This window comes from Cydia amplana, chromosome 6 (assembly GCF_948474715.1).
Source record: "Cydia amplana chromosome 6, ilCydAmpl1.1, whole genome shotgun sequence".
Lineage (NCBI taxonomy): Eukaryota > Metazoa > Arthropoda > Insecta > Lepidoptera > Tortricidae > Cydia > Cydia amplana.
The window spans coordinates 16,717,572-16,735,677 of NC_086074.1; the positions used below are offsets into that span (position 1 = coordinate 16,717,572).

Here is an 18,106-nt window from a genome sequence, read left to right on the forward strand (position 1 = left end):
TTGCTCCGGCCGACCGCGGCCCGGCAGGTAGCAAAAAAAAACACGGGCGCGCCGACCGCCATCTAACGATGGAGGCCGGAACTTGACGCAAGTACTTGAGGAGAACTAGTTCTGATAACTTAGTTACGGTTCCAGATGGCGACTGAGTTGCACAACTCTAAGTAAAATATTGTAACTCCTCGCTATCTCACATGTTGAATCACGATGGCAGCACATGTATTTGTATCTTAGTAAGATTTGTCCCGGGTACTCACTGCCCGATTCGAACTTTAAGATACGTCAATTAACAGAACTAGAAACGATATGGATTAGATGTATCAGTGTCAAATGCAACGTTTTTGTTTGAAGAAACGTCACATTTTGACATTGACATATCTAAATCGAATCGGACCGTGTGATCTTAACTTTAGGTAGGTAGGTACCTGAACTTAAGCAGTAGTTTATGTGACTGTTACATAATTAAAGGCATTAAAATATGAGTGTGAGGTTTATGAAACGAATGAAATGAGTTTCATAAAAGGATCACACGATTATTGTGTGCAAGCTGTGCACAGCGACGTGACGTGCGACATATTGTGAAAACTGGTGATGGGGGTGATAGGTAGGTTTTTCTAAGAGAGTCATATATAACGGGCCGCAAAAAAACAACTAAGTATGTATATAAATTACATATGTTTTATTAAATATATTATGTACATCACACATTGAAGTTAAAATTATTAATATACTTACACCATTCAAATAAAAAACAAAACAATAGTCATTTGATTCTGAACACATCATCCCTTAGTCTCATTGCGCATCAACGAGAGCAATCCTTCTACTTATGTGCCGCTGCCAACAAAAAACAAAAACTAAAGACTAATGGTTCGTTACACAGTGGTACTATTACTATGCCCAGTGCGCGAGCGTTTCTCAAATGGTCTGCAAGCGGCACATTCACCAGCCTTAATTCGAAGCGGTTATTTCAGATAAGTCTGGTGCCTGAAGGCCACTAAGAACAGGGAGGTGGAAGGTAAGACGTACGGACGACATTGCTCCAGAACCCTTTCCTGAAGAGTCAAGTCTTACTTGTTAAACATCTCGTAACATGTTGGTAGATATCAGAGAGACGTATCCTGACTAATATGGTTATTTCCGCCCAGTCCGATGCAACCAACGCAAGGAGGTGGAAAGTGAGGTACAACATGGCGGACGCGTATCGTCGGTCGAAACGTGGGAGTTGGTGCAGTCGTTTGACACCTTGTAACATTTCGGCGGTTAACAGAGATGTGCTGTAAATGAACTAATATTATTTCCGCCTAGTCCGATGCCTCAAAGCCAGCAACGCGAGGAGGTGGAACGTGAGGTACAGCACGGCGAGCGCGATGACATCGGTCCAGAAGCGTGAGGTGGTGAAGTCGTACACGTTGAGGACCTCGTCGCCCGTGCTGAGGCAAGGCACACCGGTATCGGTTGGGGCGCAAGCTGGAGCAACAAGTTTAGGATTAACAATACAATAATTAAATAATAAAAAGCAGGTTAGCCCTTAACAAAGCTAAAGGCAATTTAGCAACCACATGCGACACTTTAAAAGAGGCTTAAATTTTTTGCCAGAAAATTTCTCGAATAACTTGTGCTATTAGTTGAAGAACCCCCGGTGTAATCAAGAACTTTGTTGTTGTTTAACTTAAGTACACAGGGATTCAGTCGGTATATTCATCGCAAAAGTTAAATTGTTATTCTTATACAACGGAGTACCTACAAAGGAATTCGGCACCTACTCGTAATCAGCTGGTTTACTATCGACAGCTCTTATCCTGTTGAATGGGTGAATGCCTTTCTACGTTCCTTCCTTAAAAACTACCTGCATTGGTTCCTTTGTAATACTTACTGCCATCGGGAAACCCCAAAGTTAGCACCGTAAATATTTACCTGATTTTTTGTAAAAGAACCAAACTACTGATAACGAAGGTGTTAAATAGCTGATATGTTTTTTGTTCGTGGTGTTAACGCAATACATTTTGGATCGTAAAGCAATTAATAATCCTTTTACACAACAATAGGAATAAAGATAGTGATCTAGAAGAGGTAAGACCAGATTTCAGATTGTCTCTTCATAGCCTTATTCGAACCCCAATTCGAACTTAACGTATTTGATTTTTTGATACCGCGTGACGCTACTTACAATGACAACTCGAACCTTGTAGTGATATTAATTTACCTACAAATTATTTTCCTATAGCTTGTTTAACGTGTTAAGGAATTTGGAATACATAAAGCTCAGTGTACAATTGCAACCAATCTTAACGTAATAAAAATTTTATGGGAATAATAATTAAGTTGCTCGAAATTATCTTACTTATATTACTAACGCCATCCCATTGCAGTATGCTCATGGCTTCGTTTGAGTACATAAGCCACGACAAATGCCGGATCCAGGATATGTATTTCGGTAAGGTGCTGAAACAAAAGAGATTTTAATATAAAGTTCATGAGTTCATGACACGTGCTTACTACTTTGGTACTTTTAAATTTCCAATAGTAACAACACACTTTTAGAAAACGAAAACTATCATTTATCTGCACAATATCGTCGGTGCGAATAAAAAAATCGCTATGTGTTTTTTTACGATTTTTTGATTTTGGCATATTTTAATTCCTTTTTTAATTTCCCGTCGACCTATATCAATATTTTTTTTATATCTATATTAGTTTTGAAAATAACTAACAAAATTTGTAGAATAAAATAGCTATGTGTTTTTTTTTTGCACATAACGAAATTAAATGCCTTGTTTTCCGTCGAGGGTGATGGCGATAATGTTGCACATGTCGATTTATGGAACCTAAAATCCGCTATGTATCATTTCTCGTGCTACGTTACTTTGGCAACAAATCGCTATGTGTAAACTTTACACATGACGATTTTAAGTGAACCAAATTTAAGTCGCTATGTAGCAAAATTCTGGTTAAAATAATTTATACTGTAAAAATTTACGAAAAAAACTGTTTCTTTTCTGCATAAGTATCATGTAAAAGCCATTGATCTACCAGAAAAAAAATACAGGTGCAACAAATATAGCTAGTCAACCAAATCTTGTCAGTAAAAAAAGGCGCGAAATTCAAATTTTCTATGGGACGATATCCCTTCGCGCCTACATTTTTCAAATTTGCCGCCTTTTTCTACTGTCAAGATCTGGTTGACCAAGTATATATTACAAACAGGAAAATAAACAGTTTTTTTTGTCTCCTGTAAAGTAGCTAAAAATACATGGCGATTTTTTATTCGCACCGACGATATGTAATAAATATTATACCTACTCTAATAAACTAGTTTCAGGGAAATTATTTATAAAAAAAATCAACATTGTTAGTTTCCATTTGCTTCGGATATAATGTATTTTTAGTAAGTAAGCTATTATGTGCCTGTCAATTAAGTTCAGATAAATAACGAAGATGTAGGCTCAAAAGAGAATACATATGTACAATGTTTTTGCAACGAATCTGTCATATAATACAAGAATACGTTTTAATGCAAAGAACAATACCTTAATAATATTTTTCTACTCCAGCACTTAAATGTGTCAATTAAATGACTGACAGTGATATCTAAAGCAATGTCATTTGAATGCTTTGTCTATAGGCTCATAAGATGACTGCTAGCAGTCATCTTATGAGTATAATACAACTGCTTTATTTTTTTTAAAGATACAAGTTCCGATCATCTTGATTGAAAGAGGTATGTTTTCATTTACAATAATAACTCTTTTTTTTTTAAATAATAACTCAATTTTTTTTAAATAATAACTCTTTTTTTTTTAATAATAACTCTTTTTTTTAATAATAACTCTTTTTTTTTTTTTTTTGCTGCAGCTGTCATAGAAAAAGTAATGTATGCAACAGCTCATAATTGGTTCTTAAAATTCTCGGGTATTTTTTTACAAAACTCGACTACGTCTCGTTTTGTAACTTCGACCCTTGAATTTTAAGAACCCTTATTATATCACTGTTGCATAAACTACTATTAAAACTTTCGCGTTTTGAACACATATTAACTCACATTTATAGACGGGTCTAACACGAAATTTATTCAGTTACCTTTATTTACCGACGTTTCGACACAGGTTTCACTGGTCATGGTCGCGGCTAACTGATGTCCCAGCAAAATGTCAAAACAGAGACAAGGAGAGGTAAATAAAGGTAATTGAATAAATTTCGCGTTAGACCCGTCTATAAATGTGAGTTTATAACAATACCTTAGTTTGATGAAGATGCCGGAGGTCATCATGAGGCAGTAGTCGAAAGGCACGAGGTAGGCGATGGCGACCGGCATCGAGCCGAAAGCGCATGAGAAGAACGATCCTGCAAATAAACATTTAAAAGTTTTTTACTAATTATACTGTCTACGTTTCTCAAAAGCTTATTACTTGTAATACAAGTGGAAGACCCTTTCTAACAAAAGCTGTCAAAAAGTCCGCTTGTATTACAAGTTACAAGCTTTTGAGAAACGGGCCCCAGGATTAGCAAAGTTATTTATTGTTAATGGTACAATTAAAGTGAGTCTTTGGTACTATGGTGGTCTATTAGCTTAGTTCTTAGAACTCCAAAGAACGTATCGCGAACAATAACCCGTCTCTTTCGGGCTCAAGCATCATCGGCAAACATAAGTTAAGCTGTAATCTGAAATAGATGTCATATATTAAAGAAAAAGTGACGAAGCCCTCCAATGGTGAAGACCGGATTCGAACCGGCGTCTGTAGCAATCCGGTTAACGCCTTAACCCCTCGCCACCCCGCCACGGGGGAACCAGTCCCAATTTCTCGACTCGTATATATATGCTATCTTACTAAGACTAGGCGGCTTTGACCAACTCTAAGGGCGAGCAATATGCGCTTGCATAATATTATATAATTTGATTTGTCCCAAAGTTGTGTATAACGCTTCCAAATTAAAAATCGGTGGGTGTTATGCCTTACCGCAAGCGATAGCAACGTTGAGCACCAGTATGGACAGGAATACGGTGAAGCCGAAGGCGTAGACAGTAGCTCGAAGCCCCGCGATCCAGTATACCACTAGTGTGAACAGGGATGGCTCAACCACCAGGCCTGGGAACTGCAAATGTGAACATTATATGTAATACCTTTGGTATCGTAGAAACAAGAACTAGAAGAAGGTAAAACCTTGTAACAACGCGTCTTTAAATTAATACAATTTTGAATGTGGTGTTGTTAGCTTTAGTGACAATAACTCATGCTGGAAGATTCCCGTAAATACTGTCGTCTTTGGGAGGTTCTGGCAGTCTTACGCATAACTAGTGGGACTTGTGGGCAATGCAGTCCTCGCGATAAGAGGACGCTTATTATGGTTTTCAGTAATACGGGAGCATTGGTCTATGGTTGGTATCGATTAGACTTGTCTAAATATGAGACACTTACCAACGCAATCATCCTCGCTATATAATACTCAGGGGTCGAGTACAATCCCGCTCTGATCTCTCTGTGGAACAACGGGAACTCCTCAGGGAACATGTGAAGGACTGAATACATGGGGCTGAAGGTATTCTCTGCTATGATGATGAAGAGGGCACCCTGCACGTCTTGGACCCCGGCTTGTGTCAGGCGTGCCGTGCCTAGGAAGCAAACGCCAGCGGTGATGGCTATTGCCTGAAATATAAGAGTTAGATCAATAACAAAATTTATATTTCCTGTACCTACTGCGATTTTATCAAAGGCAACACAATATGGCAAACCAGAAAACCAGGTGAGCACGTGCGAGGTGCAAGTAAAGTTATTAGTGCCAGTGTGATTTTTATTATGTTTTAATTAACATAAAATTACAGATACCTAGGTACTCAATATATACTCAACAACTGGGTTAGGCTAGATTTCCATAGTCCATTTATGTTAAGTCTACCGACTGCATTGACTTATTTAGCATGTACACTTGGCTTACTTATCACTATTATTGGCGTGTAAAATGAACGTACCCGGACTCTCAAACTTACCAATTTTTGTATAATTCGTATAAACTGGACTCTCGGATCTCGGATGACGATCAGCGCATATCGGTACACAAGCCACATAATTTTTGTAAAGAAAAATGGTGATTTGAAGTTTTCCTTATTTAGTTTCTTTCTAGCCTGGAACAAGAACCAAATAAGTTAAGATACTAGATTTTGACTCTTTTATTTAACCAATTTAAAACAATATATGAATCGAGTCCATCAGCCCACTGCACCACGTAGAAATAGTTAATAGAATATTTAAAAGCACGTTTCACTTATCAACATGCCGAAAATGTTTTTTATCTTCAGTTTTAGACCTACTTTAATTAGTAGATAATTGAATTAAGTAGACTTAAATTCTTACTACTGTTTATATACTTTTCTTGACAGCCCTCTAGCGGTATATTTTAACGGAATGTTCCTTTCCTTCTGAGTTATAGTCCAGATCTGAAGTGTAAGTTATTAATGTACCTAATTCCTGTAAATATCTGTAACTTGTTTTGTGAACCAAATAAATAAAATAAAAAGGAACTTTTCCTCATTCTAACAATCACCACACAACTCTGTATGAATTAAGTTTCACTAAACTTTAGCATCATGATTCAAGTGTTTCATCTTAGAATCGCAGACTTTGACCCTGCCTCGGGCGTTCTCTACCATACATAAATCATTTGATCAACGAACCTGGTCCTCATGGTCCATAAGGTGGAACTCCAAGTGTATCTCCATGTCTAGTTCTTTAGCGGCGTCGCTGACCGCAAACCGATCACAGATGCTCTTCACCGCCTGTCGTGACGCCTCCTCTGAGCCCGGCGTCATAGCCAGCACCTTTATGAAGTAGTCCGTTGGGTTGTACGTGATGGGACAGTGGTGGCCCAAGCTGGAAGTCAAAAGGACAGGTAGTAATGAGTCTTATATCCTTATCGGAAACATTTAAGAGGAAAAACTTGAAGTGATATTTCACTGATACCTGTGAAATTTCAACCGCTTTGCGTGTTAAAATATAAACTTTCCACTCGAACTCTCGTCCTTTCAAACTGATTGTAAACCCTAAAGGGCTTTCTCACAAGAACTCAGGATGTTCTATTAGGGTCAGTACTCGGCCCAGATCATTTAAATGCATCGAGTCAATTGTATTCGATTACACTACGGTATTAGACATAGATCTATTATCAGGGTTCTGCTATCATAGACAAGATTCGTGTTACAAACATGCAAAATAGGTTCTTATAGGTATCTTTATTAATTTATTTAGACTTTATTGCACAAATCCATAAGTATAAATAAAGATATTTTTTTCTTCCTTCCCACATACGCGGCCGAAGGGGTATAAATTGCGAACTAATTGAAAAAAGACCTGATACAAAGTAGGTACCTACATATTAGCGAATGTGTTAAGGCATTCACTGGTCGATCACGATCATATATGTACCTAATCAGTACTAGATAGGTTGTTGCAGGATGTAGGGCGCCAACACGAGAAATGACGAAGTCAAAACTTATTGCACAATGTATACCTACCTAAATACGAAATAACTATGAATGTCTTTTTTTTTATAGTCTAGATAAATTAATCTGAGGACCGGCTTTGTAGCTTGAACTAGATTTAATGATAATAATATCTTGATAGACTGGATATATCACTCGCCCCATTGCCTAAGGTGCATATAATTAAGTGTTTTATTATTTTTAATATAAAATAGGTACTACGAATTATAAACACATATTTTGGTTTTTTGCTTTAAAAAAGTAGAATCTTCATTCCTGAGAACCTGTTATCTATAGTGTTGAATATTTACGTTAAAAACGATAAAAATTCTTTTCAACTTCAACATACCATCTAGACTGGTAACAAAAAAATTCAATCAGAGGTCGAGATACTGATTGTTCTGAAATGGTACCAGCTCCGAAGAAGTCTGGTGGAGATAACAACTGTTAACTAGTTGGTCTTCTTCGAAATAATATTGGAAAGAATCATACCTTTCAAAAAAACTGAGCGCCCCTTTCGCACTGCCTGCATACGCCACTCTTCCCTCGGCTAATAGCACTAGTTTATCAAACAGCGCTACCAGCTCTGAAGAAGGCTGGTGGATGGTGCATATAACGGTCTTCCCTTGTGCAGCGCTGGCCCGCAGTAGAGACACCAGCTTCTGCGCTGAGAAGGAATCCAGACCTGTGGTGGGCTCGTCGCAGAAGAGGAGACCTGGGTCTGTTAAGAGCTGGAATATTAAATAAGTTGTTGAATATGGATGGAGATCACATGTAAATTTAAATAACTTACTGGGACTTAAATATCCTAGAAGGCTCATATAAAATGTCAAGGTCGAAGAAGACAGGCATGCATTAAATCGCACTGAATGACATTTATGTTACTTTATTAATTCAATTATCGTTTAGTGTTATTTTATATCTTAATTTATTCAGTAAATTTTTTATATGTTTCATTCGTAGGTTACATTAGGTACATACACATTATACTTATTGGTAACAAGTTATTGAATGTTTCTTGTGCTAGTTTTTAGTTTAGACATCGCTGAGATCTGCGATTGATCTCTTTCACTTTACATCTGAATTATCTTCAATTCTGTGGGACATCTTTTTCTCTCGCTTACTCGAAGCGCCACGCTAGAAATATTAGACCCCGATGGGTGAGAATGATAAGCCAGCGTAGACTTGCTAATTACTAATTTCATACCCCAGTGACGAAAAATAGCCTGGTTTCATTCGCCCCTCGGAAGAGTTTTCTGTCCAACCAGACAGCATCTTCCTAGCGCCCACAATTAGAATGCCAGAGAACTCACTTGATATCACTGTGGTGTGTCACCTCACCTCAGTAGCGAAGGATAGTCTCTTCCTCTCCCCTCCGGATAGAGTTTTCTCTCCATCTAGACCGCCGATGCGTGTAAACCGCGACTTATAGAGCGCCAGCTGGCGCAGGAGTTGATTCACTCGACGTTTCCGAGCGAGGGAGGAGGTGCGCCGGTCCATACGTAGTCGGGCCTTGAGAACAGTATTATGGAGCTTTATAGGTAGGTATACTGAATGTTATGATTATACAGGGACAAAATGTATATAGTGTGTCAAAGGACTGTCTTATTTCAAACATAGACAGAGAGAGTCATACTATCTTTGCACCCAAAAGAAAAGGATGAGTATAGTTTTTTTTGTTCCTATTTACTGACAAATTGGTTTGACCATCTATAAAACAGAAACATAATATAGATAGGAACGAACGTGCTTATTTTTAATAAAGGTTAGACAATGAATTATAAGACTACTATTTTTAGAAGACATCATATCGTATCGGACAAATAATGTCAAACTCGTACTTAATCTAAGAATTTAGGTAACTAGTTTACGATGTCATGTTAAACGAATAATCGTAAAATAAACATTTTTATTATATTTTCACATGTATCTTCGTTATCAGATTGCTGCTGTCCGAGACTATGTTTATTTTATTTCTTAATTTTGATATTTATCTCAGACTTAGTTCTTCTTTTAACCTATTTATTTAGAGTCATGTATTAGCCTCTTATCGGATATAATACAGTTCAGCGTAGAAAGTAACTAAAATTTTCGACTACTTACATCAAGCTAATTTAAAAAGGAAATGATACAGGATGACTCACGCTAGACCGGGCCAGGGCCGGGCCGGAGCTTCCGGCGCTTCGTTTTCTATGGTAAGCACCACGTGATCACCGATCAGCCGTCAGAAACATTAAGATACTGGCATGTCGGACGACTCGGCCTGGGCTCGGCCCGGTCTAGCCCGGTTATGTGCTCAGGCCTTTAGGGATCTCTAGTCCGCAAAGAGCTCCTAAATGTATTTCTAAATACAAAAAAACACAAAAATACTACAACTTCGGTGTAACTTTTCTTAAAAAAAATCGATTAGTCGAGACTGTCGAGTCGAGAGGTTAAAAATTATAAAAAAAACATACCATTACATTGAGATGTTCGATAACCGTCAAATTGTCTACGAACAACTCGTCTTGATGCATGTAACCGCTATGTCGATGCATGAAGTCTCCTACGGGCCGCCCGTTCATGGCTACCTCGCCGTCGACAACCGTGTCCACTGTCGGAGTTGAACATCAACCATAAGTACAGTAGAATCCGCTTATAATGACATCGAAGGGAAGTGACAAACACGTCATACTAAGCGGATGTCATATAAAGCATAGTGGATTAATTTCTTAATAAGATTGTTAATTTTTTCGAATTAATCTCGAATTCCTTTGTAAGAAATGAGTTTTAATAACCTGGAACCAATTGTTATCTTGTCACCGAGAGTCAAAACTAAATCTACTTAAACGCCACGCATGCACCAAACGTCCTCGCAGGGAAAGATGTGGGGACGGCCACAAAAACTAGCGAACGTGTCAGTATAACTGGACTTAATTTCATGAAAATAGGATTTTTAGGTCATAGTAAGCGGTTTGTCACTATATAAGCGAAGTCATCCTATCCAACTTTGTCACTAAGAATTCTATATGAAAACCAAACTTTGCACAGTAATTAGGTCATAGTAAGCGGTTGGTCAGTATAGGCGGAGTCATAATAAACGGATTCCACTGTATGTATTAGTCTATGCGGAAAGAGAAGTCGTAGAATGTATGGGGCCCAATACATTCCTCGACTCTTCTCTTTCCGAACAGACTCTAGAAACATTAATACTAGCCCGAATCTCAACACTATTTCTCTACAACAGGGGTGGGGTCAAATGAGAATAAATTAATGCGTAACCTGGGATGATTTCGAATTCAAACTGCATTTTTTACGACCATTTTATACTTTTTGTGTGCATTAGCGCATTTTATGCTCTGCATAATAATGAGGTGTTGACATGATGTAACATTTAGTTTATTTTGCATAATCTCCTTGTTGTAAAAAAACAAACCTCCTTTTGAATTTAATTTATGAATAAAAAACAAGTGCGTAAATCTTAAAGTAATAAGAATTGATAATGCATATTATTATATTAATAACAACATACAGATGTAGTGCGTAATTATTTTTCATTGTATTTTCACGGAAACGTACGAACGTATCTTATTGCTATTTCACTTAGACTCGGTACAAAAAGTATTGTGATTGACTGAAATAGCATGACAAATACGAACGTTTCCGAGAAAATACGATGGAAAACAATTATGCACTTACTATAGTTTGTAGCTTTCTAGTAGAGCCCGAAGGCTTATCCTATTGTCTATTGTTCAGTAAAACCGCACGTGCTACTTACCTGCAAAAAGGGTCCTAATTATTCTATTTGGCACCTGAGCGCGGGCTAGTCCAACGCTCAAAAAACCAGTGTAGGTGCGCTCTCCGATAACGTGCCTTTGTTACGCATCTCGATGACACATTTTAGACTGGTTCTGTAGCGTTCGACTCGCCGGCACTCAATACCGAAGTACCGATTTTTTATGCAGGTGGTTGTGGCACGTGGCACGAGCGGTTTTACTTAACAATAGACAATAGGATTAGCCTTCGGGCTCTATTAGAAAGCAACAAACTATACATCTGTAACATATTGATATTTTAGTGAGTACATATAACTAAGCATCAGCATCCACCAAAGCCATATATTATTGGTGCGACCGAGACGTACGATAACTAATTGACGTCATTCTGATATCAGTGTACGTTCGACTTGGACTGTCGGACCACACTAAGTTTTCATGCCAAGTGATACGTCAAGTCTGGAGCTCAGGGATATGTAGGTATGCATTCTTACTGCCATATTTGTGCAAAGTTAGCGTGGTCAGAGTCTATTGCTGTTTTTCCTAGCCAACCACTGCTTACTTCGCTCAGCTTTAGTGGAAGCTCATTCTAAGAAAGTTGGAAAATATGTATATTAATTGTTTTACCTGGACTCCGGTGTGCTAAAGCACTCATTAATGTAGTTTTTCCGGCGCCACTGCAAAAAAATCCTTAAATTAATAATAATACGTGTTATAGGTACATTAAAAAAGTAACAAGTAAAGTAGGTTGCCAGTAAGTACTTTATATTTTCGCTTAGCGGCTTTATAGAAAGCGCCTACCGCACGTCAATCAATCGTTCGGCGATAACGGCTGGCAAGCCATGAAACCCTATACAGCCGATAGAATGTTCAGTTTCCACACGACTAGCTGGAAACCTAACACAACTTTGAAACAGTACTTTGACTTAAGGATGACTCTCGTTCGGGTCCGGGCCGTGGCGGCTGACACTTCAGATTTAATTAAAAACATCAGATGATCACCGATGAGTCGTATAGAAAACAAACTGACTGAAGGAAAATCACTTAGTTTTATTTATAGAGCTACTATATAACTATACCATACGAAGTCTTGGTACTGTTTGTTAGTTCACTGTGGTCAATAGACAGCGAACGGTAGCCCCATGTCGTTTTATTCAAGTGTGACAAAAGTAAGTAGTCGAGTAAAAAACGAAATATAATATACCTACCAATAAATGTACCTATTGATATGTAGGACTCTTATTGATATACTGACTGACTAGTGCAGTGATAGTAACTGATTTAATTAGGTAATTGATCACTTACCTGGGTCCCATTAATGCCACCAGCGAGCCAGGTTTTGCGATGCCGCTCACTGTACAAATAAAAACAAATACTGATTTAAACTTTCACCACTTTTACTCATTATTATTTAGTAGAACGGGACTTAATCGCGTATAATTGTCCCCGTGGTCTCGGAGTCTTAGTCTATTCCGAGACCACGGGGACAACGCCGCCCTCGAAATGTCGGAGGTAAATTTAAAAACTTACTTGTACGCGATTAAGTCCTGTTCTGATAATAGGTAATAACAAAACAAATTGGTTTCGACTATCAATTGTGCTGTGCTACGATGCATATTTTTGCAATAACTATAGGTACGGACAGCAGCAGAAGCTGTAAGCTTTATTGCAATTGGAAATTTGGAATGCCCATTATATGTCACCCGGCGATGTCATCAAACGGGAATTCACTATAGTAATCATTCCAACTTATAAAGAGTCATCCTATGTCTTTCGGTTCGTAGAAGACACTAGTGAACATCCTCATTGGATTTGGCATTAAAAATATTTTAAATCTAGCCAACTAAATCTTTTACTGCAGAAAAGCGGCAATAGTTATTTGTACAACAAGTGATCAAAGTTTGATATTTCTTCGAGTGCTTATTTTGAGTCCCGTGCAAGCGAAAGATTCTATAATAGATTCACGAGCGTAGCGAGTGAATCTAATTTAGAATCTTGAGCGTAGTAAGGGACTCAAAAGCGCACGAGATGTAAATAACTTTGATCTCGTGTAGTACACAACATTTTTCACCTCAGCGCAGTGAGAACATACCTATTAGACAACTTGAAAAATGTAATCCTTCTTCATCACTTAATACCTGCACTCATGTTTTCTTAAGATATAAAACAAACAAGCTGAAAAAGAAAGTTATGAACACTTGTATAATTCCATGTTTAATATATGCAAGTCAAACGTGGAAATTCACCAAAAAAATCCAGAATTTAATAATTACGTGCCAGAGAGGTATGGAACGTAGCATGCTAAACATGAAAAAAATTCAAAAGATACGACATACGAAGATAAGAACGGCGATACAAACTATAGATGCTCTCAACCAAGCTCAAAAGTTGAAATGGCGATGGGCCGGACATGTGGCGCGACTTAAAGACCGCAGGTGGACGAAAATCGTCACTCTATGGAAAGGCCCTCCAGGCAAGCGACGCAGTGGTAGACCACACTCACGCTGGGACGAGGACATCATAAAAATAGCTGGACCAAACTGGCATCAAACAGCACTAGACCGATCTAAATGGCAAACTTTGGAAGAGGCCTTCACCTGAGAGGGGTTCCTGTTTTGAACAAATTATTTAGGTAATAAATATAACTAACAATTCTAAAATACTAGACTTAAGCATAAAACAAAAATTGATTTACCTACTAACCATCATAATAAGAAATCATATCTGTAATAATTTAGCGGGAAATAAAAGGCTTTTTATTTTATTTTTATTTATTTATTTATACAAACAATTAAGTTTAATTACCGCAATGGAACACAAAAACAAAACGTAATAATAAATTCCATTAAAATAATATAGAAATAACAAACATTAACTGACACTTCAATCGACAACTTCTTTTTTGTAAAAAAAATCTTTGTAAGATACGGTCCGAATTGCGGATACGTACTATTTGTCAACTATGGTAGAAATTCTTAAAAGTAAAATAATTAATTTTGCGTGATGATCTGTGTATTTTTTGAGTTCGTTATTTTAATTATACAATAAAATACCTAAAATATAGTATTTTATCAGTTTTTATAAAATCTTAAACTTTATTTTTATTTATTAATTATTAAGAATTCATACTCGACACTCGTACGTGGTTTGGAACGATGCGGTCTGAAGTTTTTCGGGGGTCTATTATAAACCGTGAATATACTGTTGAATGTCGTTTGAACTTTTTTTTGTCTGTTTCTTTTTGCTAACAGTGTGAAAGGGACATAGATAATAGAACCCAAGTATTTCGAACTTTTATTAGACCCCGCATGTTGAAATGACATTTGACTATAAAGGTCACTTGAATGTCATTTTGTCTCACTTAGTGAGCAAAATCGCATTTTGCTCACTGTTTCTAAGAATCAAAGTACCCTTGTTCGAGCTGCTGAGGTGAAAAGAAAAATGTAGACGCCAAAAGGTTAATCTTGAAAATTTTTATTCTTGCGCTCATTTAGAACAAGATACTAACCATTATTAACTAATCGTTTAAGGTTGCCATTCTTCAGCTTGGTGTGTACGGAGAGGTCCCGCCACACGAGCGTGCAGGGCGGCGGCGCGTGTGGCGACCCCAGCACCGCCTCCACCTCGGGGAACAGGGGCTCGTATTTCGATCTGGAGACCCCATTATCTATGTACAGCACGTCGGCTGAGGTCAGCTCCTGTTCAGAAAATTGTTTTAACCCTTAAATGCATGGTGTACGATGCAGCGTACACAAAAAACATCTAATTTTATACATAATTAGAAAAACCTATATATGTCTATTTATATATTATGTATTTCAATAGTAAAACTAATCCGTTTTCCGATTTTTTATATAAATTTACGCAATATTTTAATTTATAAAAATTACATTCGTTTTAAGACGAAATGTCAGAAAATTTTAAAATATCCAGAATTTGATGATTTTTAGTATGTGATTTTGGATGTTTTTTTTTGGGTTTGTAATTATTTTATATGTAAAAACTCTATCATAGGTGTATCACAAATAGTGTACCTTTCTGATGATAGTAGGATTTATCATATATCTCTTACTGAAAATTATATATTTACATAAATAGGTATGATTTAGCCTATGCAACTTCTAACACTGATTTCGCAGTGAAAATCGATGTTATAAGTTTTTTACCATTTTTCCCATAATCAGCAAACAATTACGTAACACATATATTAATTTCGGGCAAAAAGAAAAAAACATGCATTTAAGGGTTAAAAAGCGACTGATTAATTAAATAAGTTGACAAAATTGATAGTCGCCTAAGCCTAAAAATGTCACTCAAATGACAATCATCGTCAAAACTAAAGCTTTAGTTTTGTAAATACTGTAGGTAATCGAAAGTTAAGTAGGTACTCCAACATTCAAAATTTAATACATAAGTTACATAAGTTTAAAAATGTACTAAAGTAACTTTGAGTAAGTACTAGTAAGTAACTTTGAGTAAGTAGTAAGTGAAATCGTGTGAATGTAAAATTATAACAAGATTCTCATGTATCAGTCTAGTCTAGATATTCAGTGTCTGGGACAGCGCTCCCTTAAGGTCTGCGGTTTAATCCAAACACACTTTCATACCAAGATCAATAATATCAGTTACAGTGTCGTGTTTGCGAACTGTACTTTCCGGTTACTCTGAAAAACTATTTTTAAACTCTATTGCAATGGGGTAGAGTTCAATATATTTCACTTCCTTGTTCTTCCTTCTTTTATGCACATGCGTACTTTAAAATCGTTCATACTTTTAGAGGTAGGTTCTTTCTTTCTTGTCGTCAACTAACTTTGTATCACTTTTGCGAATTGTTTCTGAGCAACCCTTAAACTATAAACCAAAGGATATTTTACCACGAGCAGGCGCAACTATTCTGAAAATAACTAAATCACTCGTTTTGTATAAGAGCAGCTTTTCAGTGGAGTATAGGCAGATATAATCATACTGTATTTTTCCTATCCGGTGGCGAATGCACTAGTCCCAAAACGCACTATTAGTCAATACACTCTAATTTCGAAAGCCCCTCTTCTCATAAGAAACTAGGCCCAAAATACCATATTTCCAAAAAGGCTCATTCTCGATTTACACGAGAACCATTGAGAACTAGTCCCAAAATACACCTTTCCCAAAATACCCCAAATTGTGTTCACCTGTGCGTGGCGTAATACTTTATTCTCATAATGCGTAGGTCTCAAAACACTCTAGTTCCAAAATACCCTATTTTTTTGGAATGTCTCTTTGTGACTGCTTTCAGCCGTAATCATTACCCGTTTGATGCCTAAAATTTTTTTTTCAAAAATAGGATTTACGTATTTAATTATTATTTTGAGCTATACAGGGTGTAATCGTTAAGTGTTGCTCGGCGATAGTTCCGTAAATATAGCAGATATCAGAAAATTTCAAATTGATATCGAAAGTGCATATAGTTAATTTAATTATTTAAGCATTATTTAATTATTTAATGCCATAAATGAGGGTAGTTTCTCGCCCACCTAATTATGATAGTTCCATACACTGCTTTATCAACACAGGCATTAAAACACTCGTGTGTATATTGCCCTTCACTTTCACTATATGCACTTTCGATATCAATTTGAAATTTTCTGATATCTGCAATATTTACGGAACTATCGCCGAGCAACACTTAACGATTACACCCTGTATAGCTCAAAATAATAATTAAATAAATCCTATTTTTGAAAAAAAAATTTTAGGCATCAAACGGGTAATGATTACGGCTGAAAGCAGTCACAAAGAGACATTCCAAAAAAATAGGGTATTTTGGAACTAGAGTGTTTTGAGACCTACGCATTATGAGAATAAAGTATTACGCCACGCACAGGTGAACACAATTTGGGGTATTTTGGGAAAGGTGTATTTTGGGACTAGTTCTCAATGGTTCTCGTGTAAATCGAGAATGAGCCTTTTTGGAAATATGGTATTTTGGGCCTAGTTTCTTATGAGAAGAGGGGCTTTCGAAATTAGAGTGTATTGACTAATAGTGCGTTTTGGGACTAGTGCATTCGCCACCGGATAGTATTTTTCCTATGCTAATATTATAGAAGAGGAATGAGTACAACCAGCAACACTCTTAACTGTCCATCGATGGACGGTACCTTATTACAAAAAGCATAAGGTCCACCGATGGACAGTTAAAAGTGTGGGCGATGGTACAGTTTTATAATCTGCTATTACCTATGTACTGACAAAATTGGTTTTGCCAGACTAACGTAGATATCGTGACTTAGTTGTATAATAGGTTTCCGTATTCAATTCATTCGTAATATTTATTTTTAAGTATGTTTTAGAATAGTGATTAATGTTTTAGAATTTTTAAAGATAGCGTTGAAATGCATTTACATTAAGGGGACCGGTTTAAATTTATTCGTCAACGAATGACGTTCAAACTTTTCACAGTCGTAATCAAATATGTAATTAAGTCGTGATTTCTTAAAAATTTAATGTCTCATGAAAATATTAAAATTCTCTTCAGTAAACCTGAAAACAATCGTTTTCATGACTCTCTTGTGAGTTTGGCTAATAGTAGCGTAAAATTTAATCTACCGATTTAGTCATTTAAAATTGCGATCCATCCAAATGAATACGAAACTTCTCTAATCATTGACAATAGTTAATTCTATAAGTATTGTAGGTACTTACATAGGAATCATCACCAAGCGATGAGGGGTTCGACGTATTATTAGTAGTCGCTATCACAGAGTTCTTCCTGGCCACTATACCGACGCCACTTCCAGATTTTTTGCTCATTTTACATTAATTTTAAAAACAATTCCAATTTTAAATTATAAACCCGCGCGTAAACATGTTACTGGCGCCTATTCGCGGTGCGCGCGGCGAG

The 18,106-nt window shown here is 36.9% G+C and overlaps 1 protein-coding gene across 2 annotated transcripts; it reads right to left on the reverse strand.

Moving 5' to 3' along the window:
- Positions 1-1,283: 1,283 nt before the first annotated feature.
- On the reverse strand, positions 1,284-18,106 carry LOC134648936 (protein scarlet-like). Of its 2 annotated transcripts, none has more exons than XM_063503578.1 (14): positions 17,908-18,106; positions 14,735-14,921; positions 12,532-12,580; positions 11,854-11,903; positions 9,928-10,064; positions 8,813-8,983; positions 7,964-8,202; positions 6,668-6,863; positions 5,984-6,118; positions 5,415-5,642; positions 4,956-5,091; positions 4,236-4,341; positions 2,342-2,442; positions 1,284-1,467 (listed from the first exon to the last, which is right to left on the reverse strand). In XM_063503578.1, exons 1-14 carry the CDS (start codon positions 18,013-18,015, stop codon positions 1,292-1,294), a joined length of 2,019 nt encoding a protein of 672 aa, XP_063359648.1. In that variant the 5' UTR covers positions 18,016-18,106; the 3' UTR covers positions 1,284-1,291. The 2 variants fall into 2 exon arrangements, with proteins under 2 accessions (XP_063359648.1, XP_063359647.1); XM_063503577.1 differs by having other exon boundaries at positions 14,735-14,924.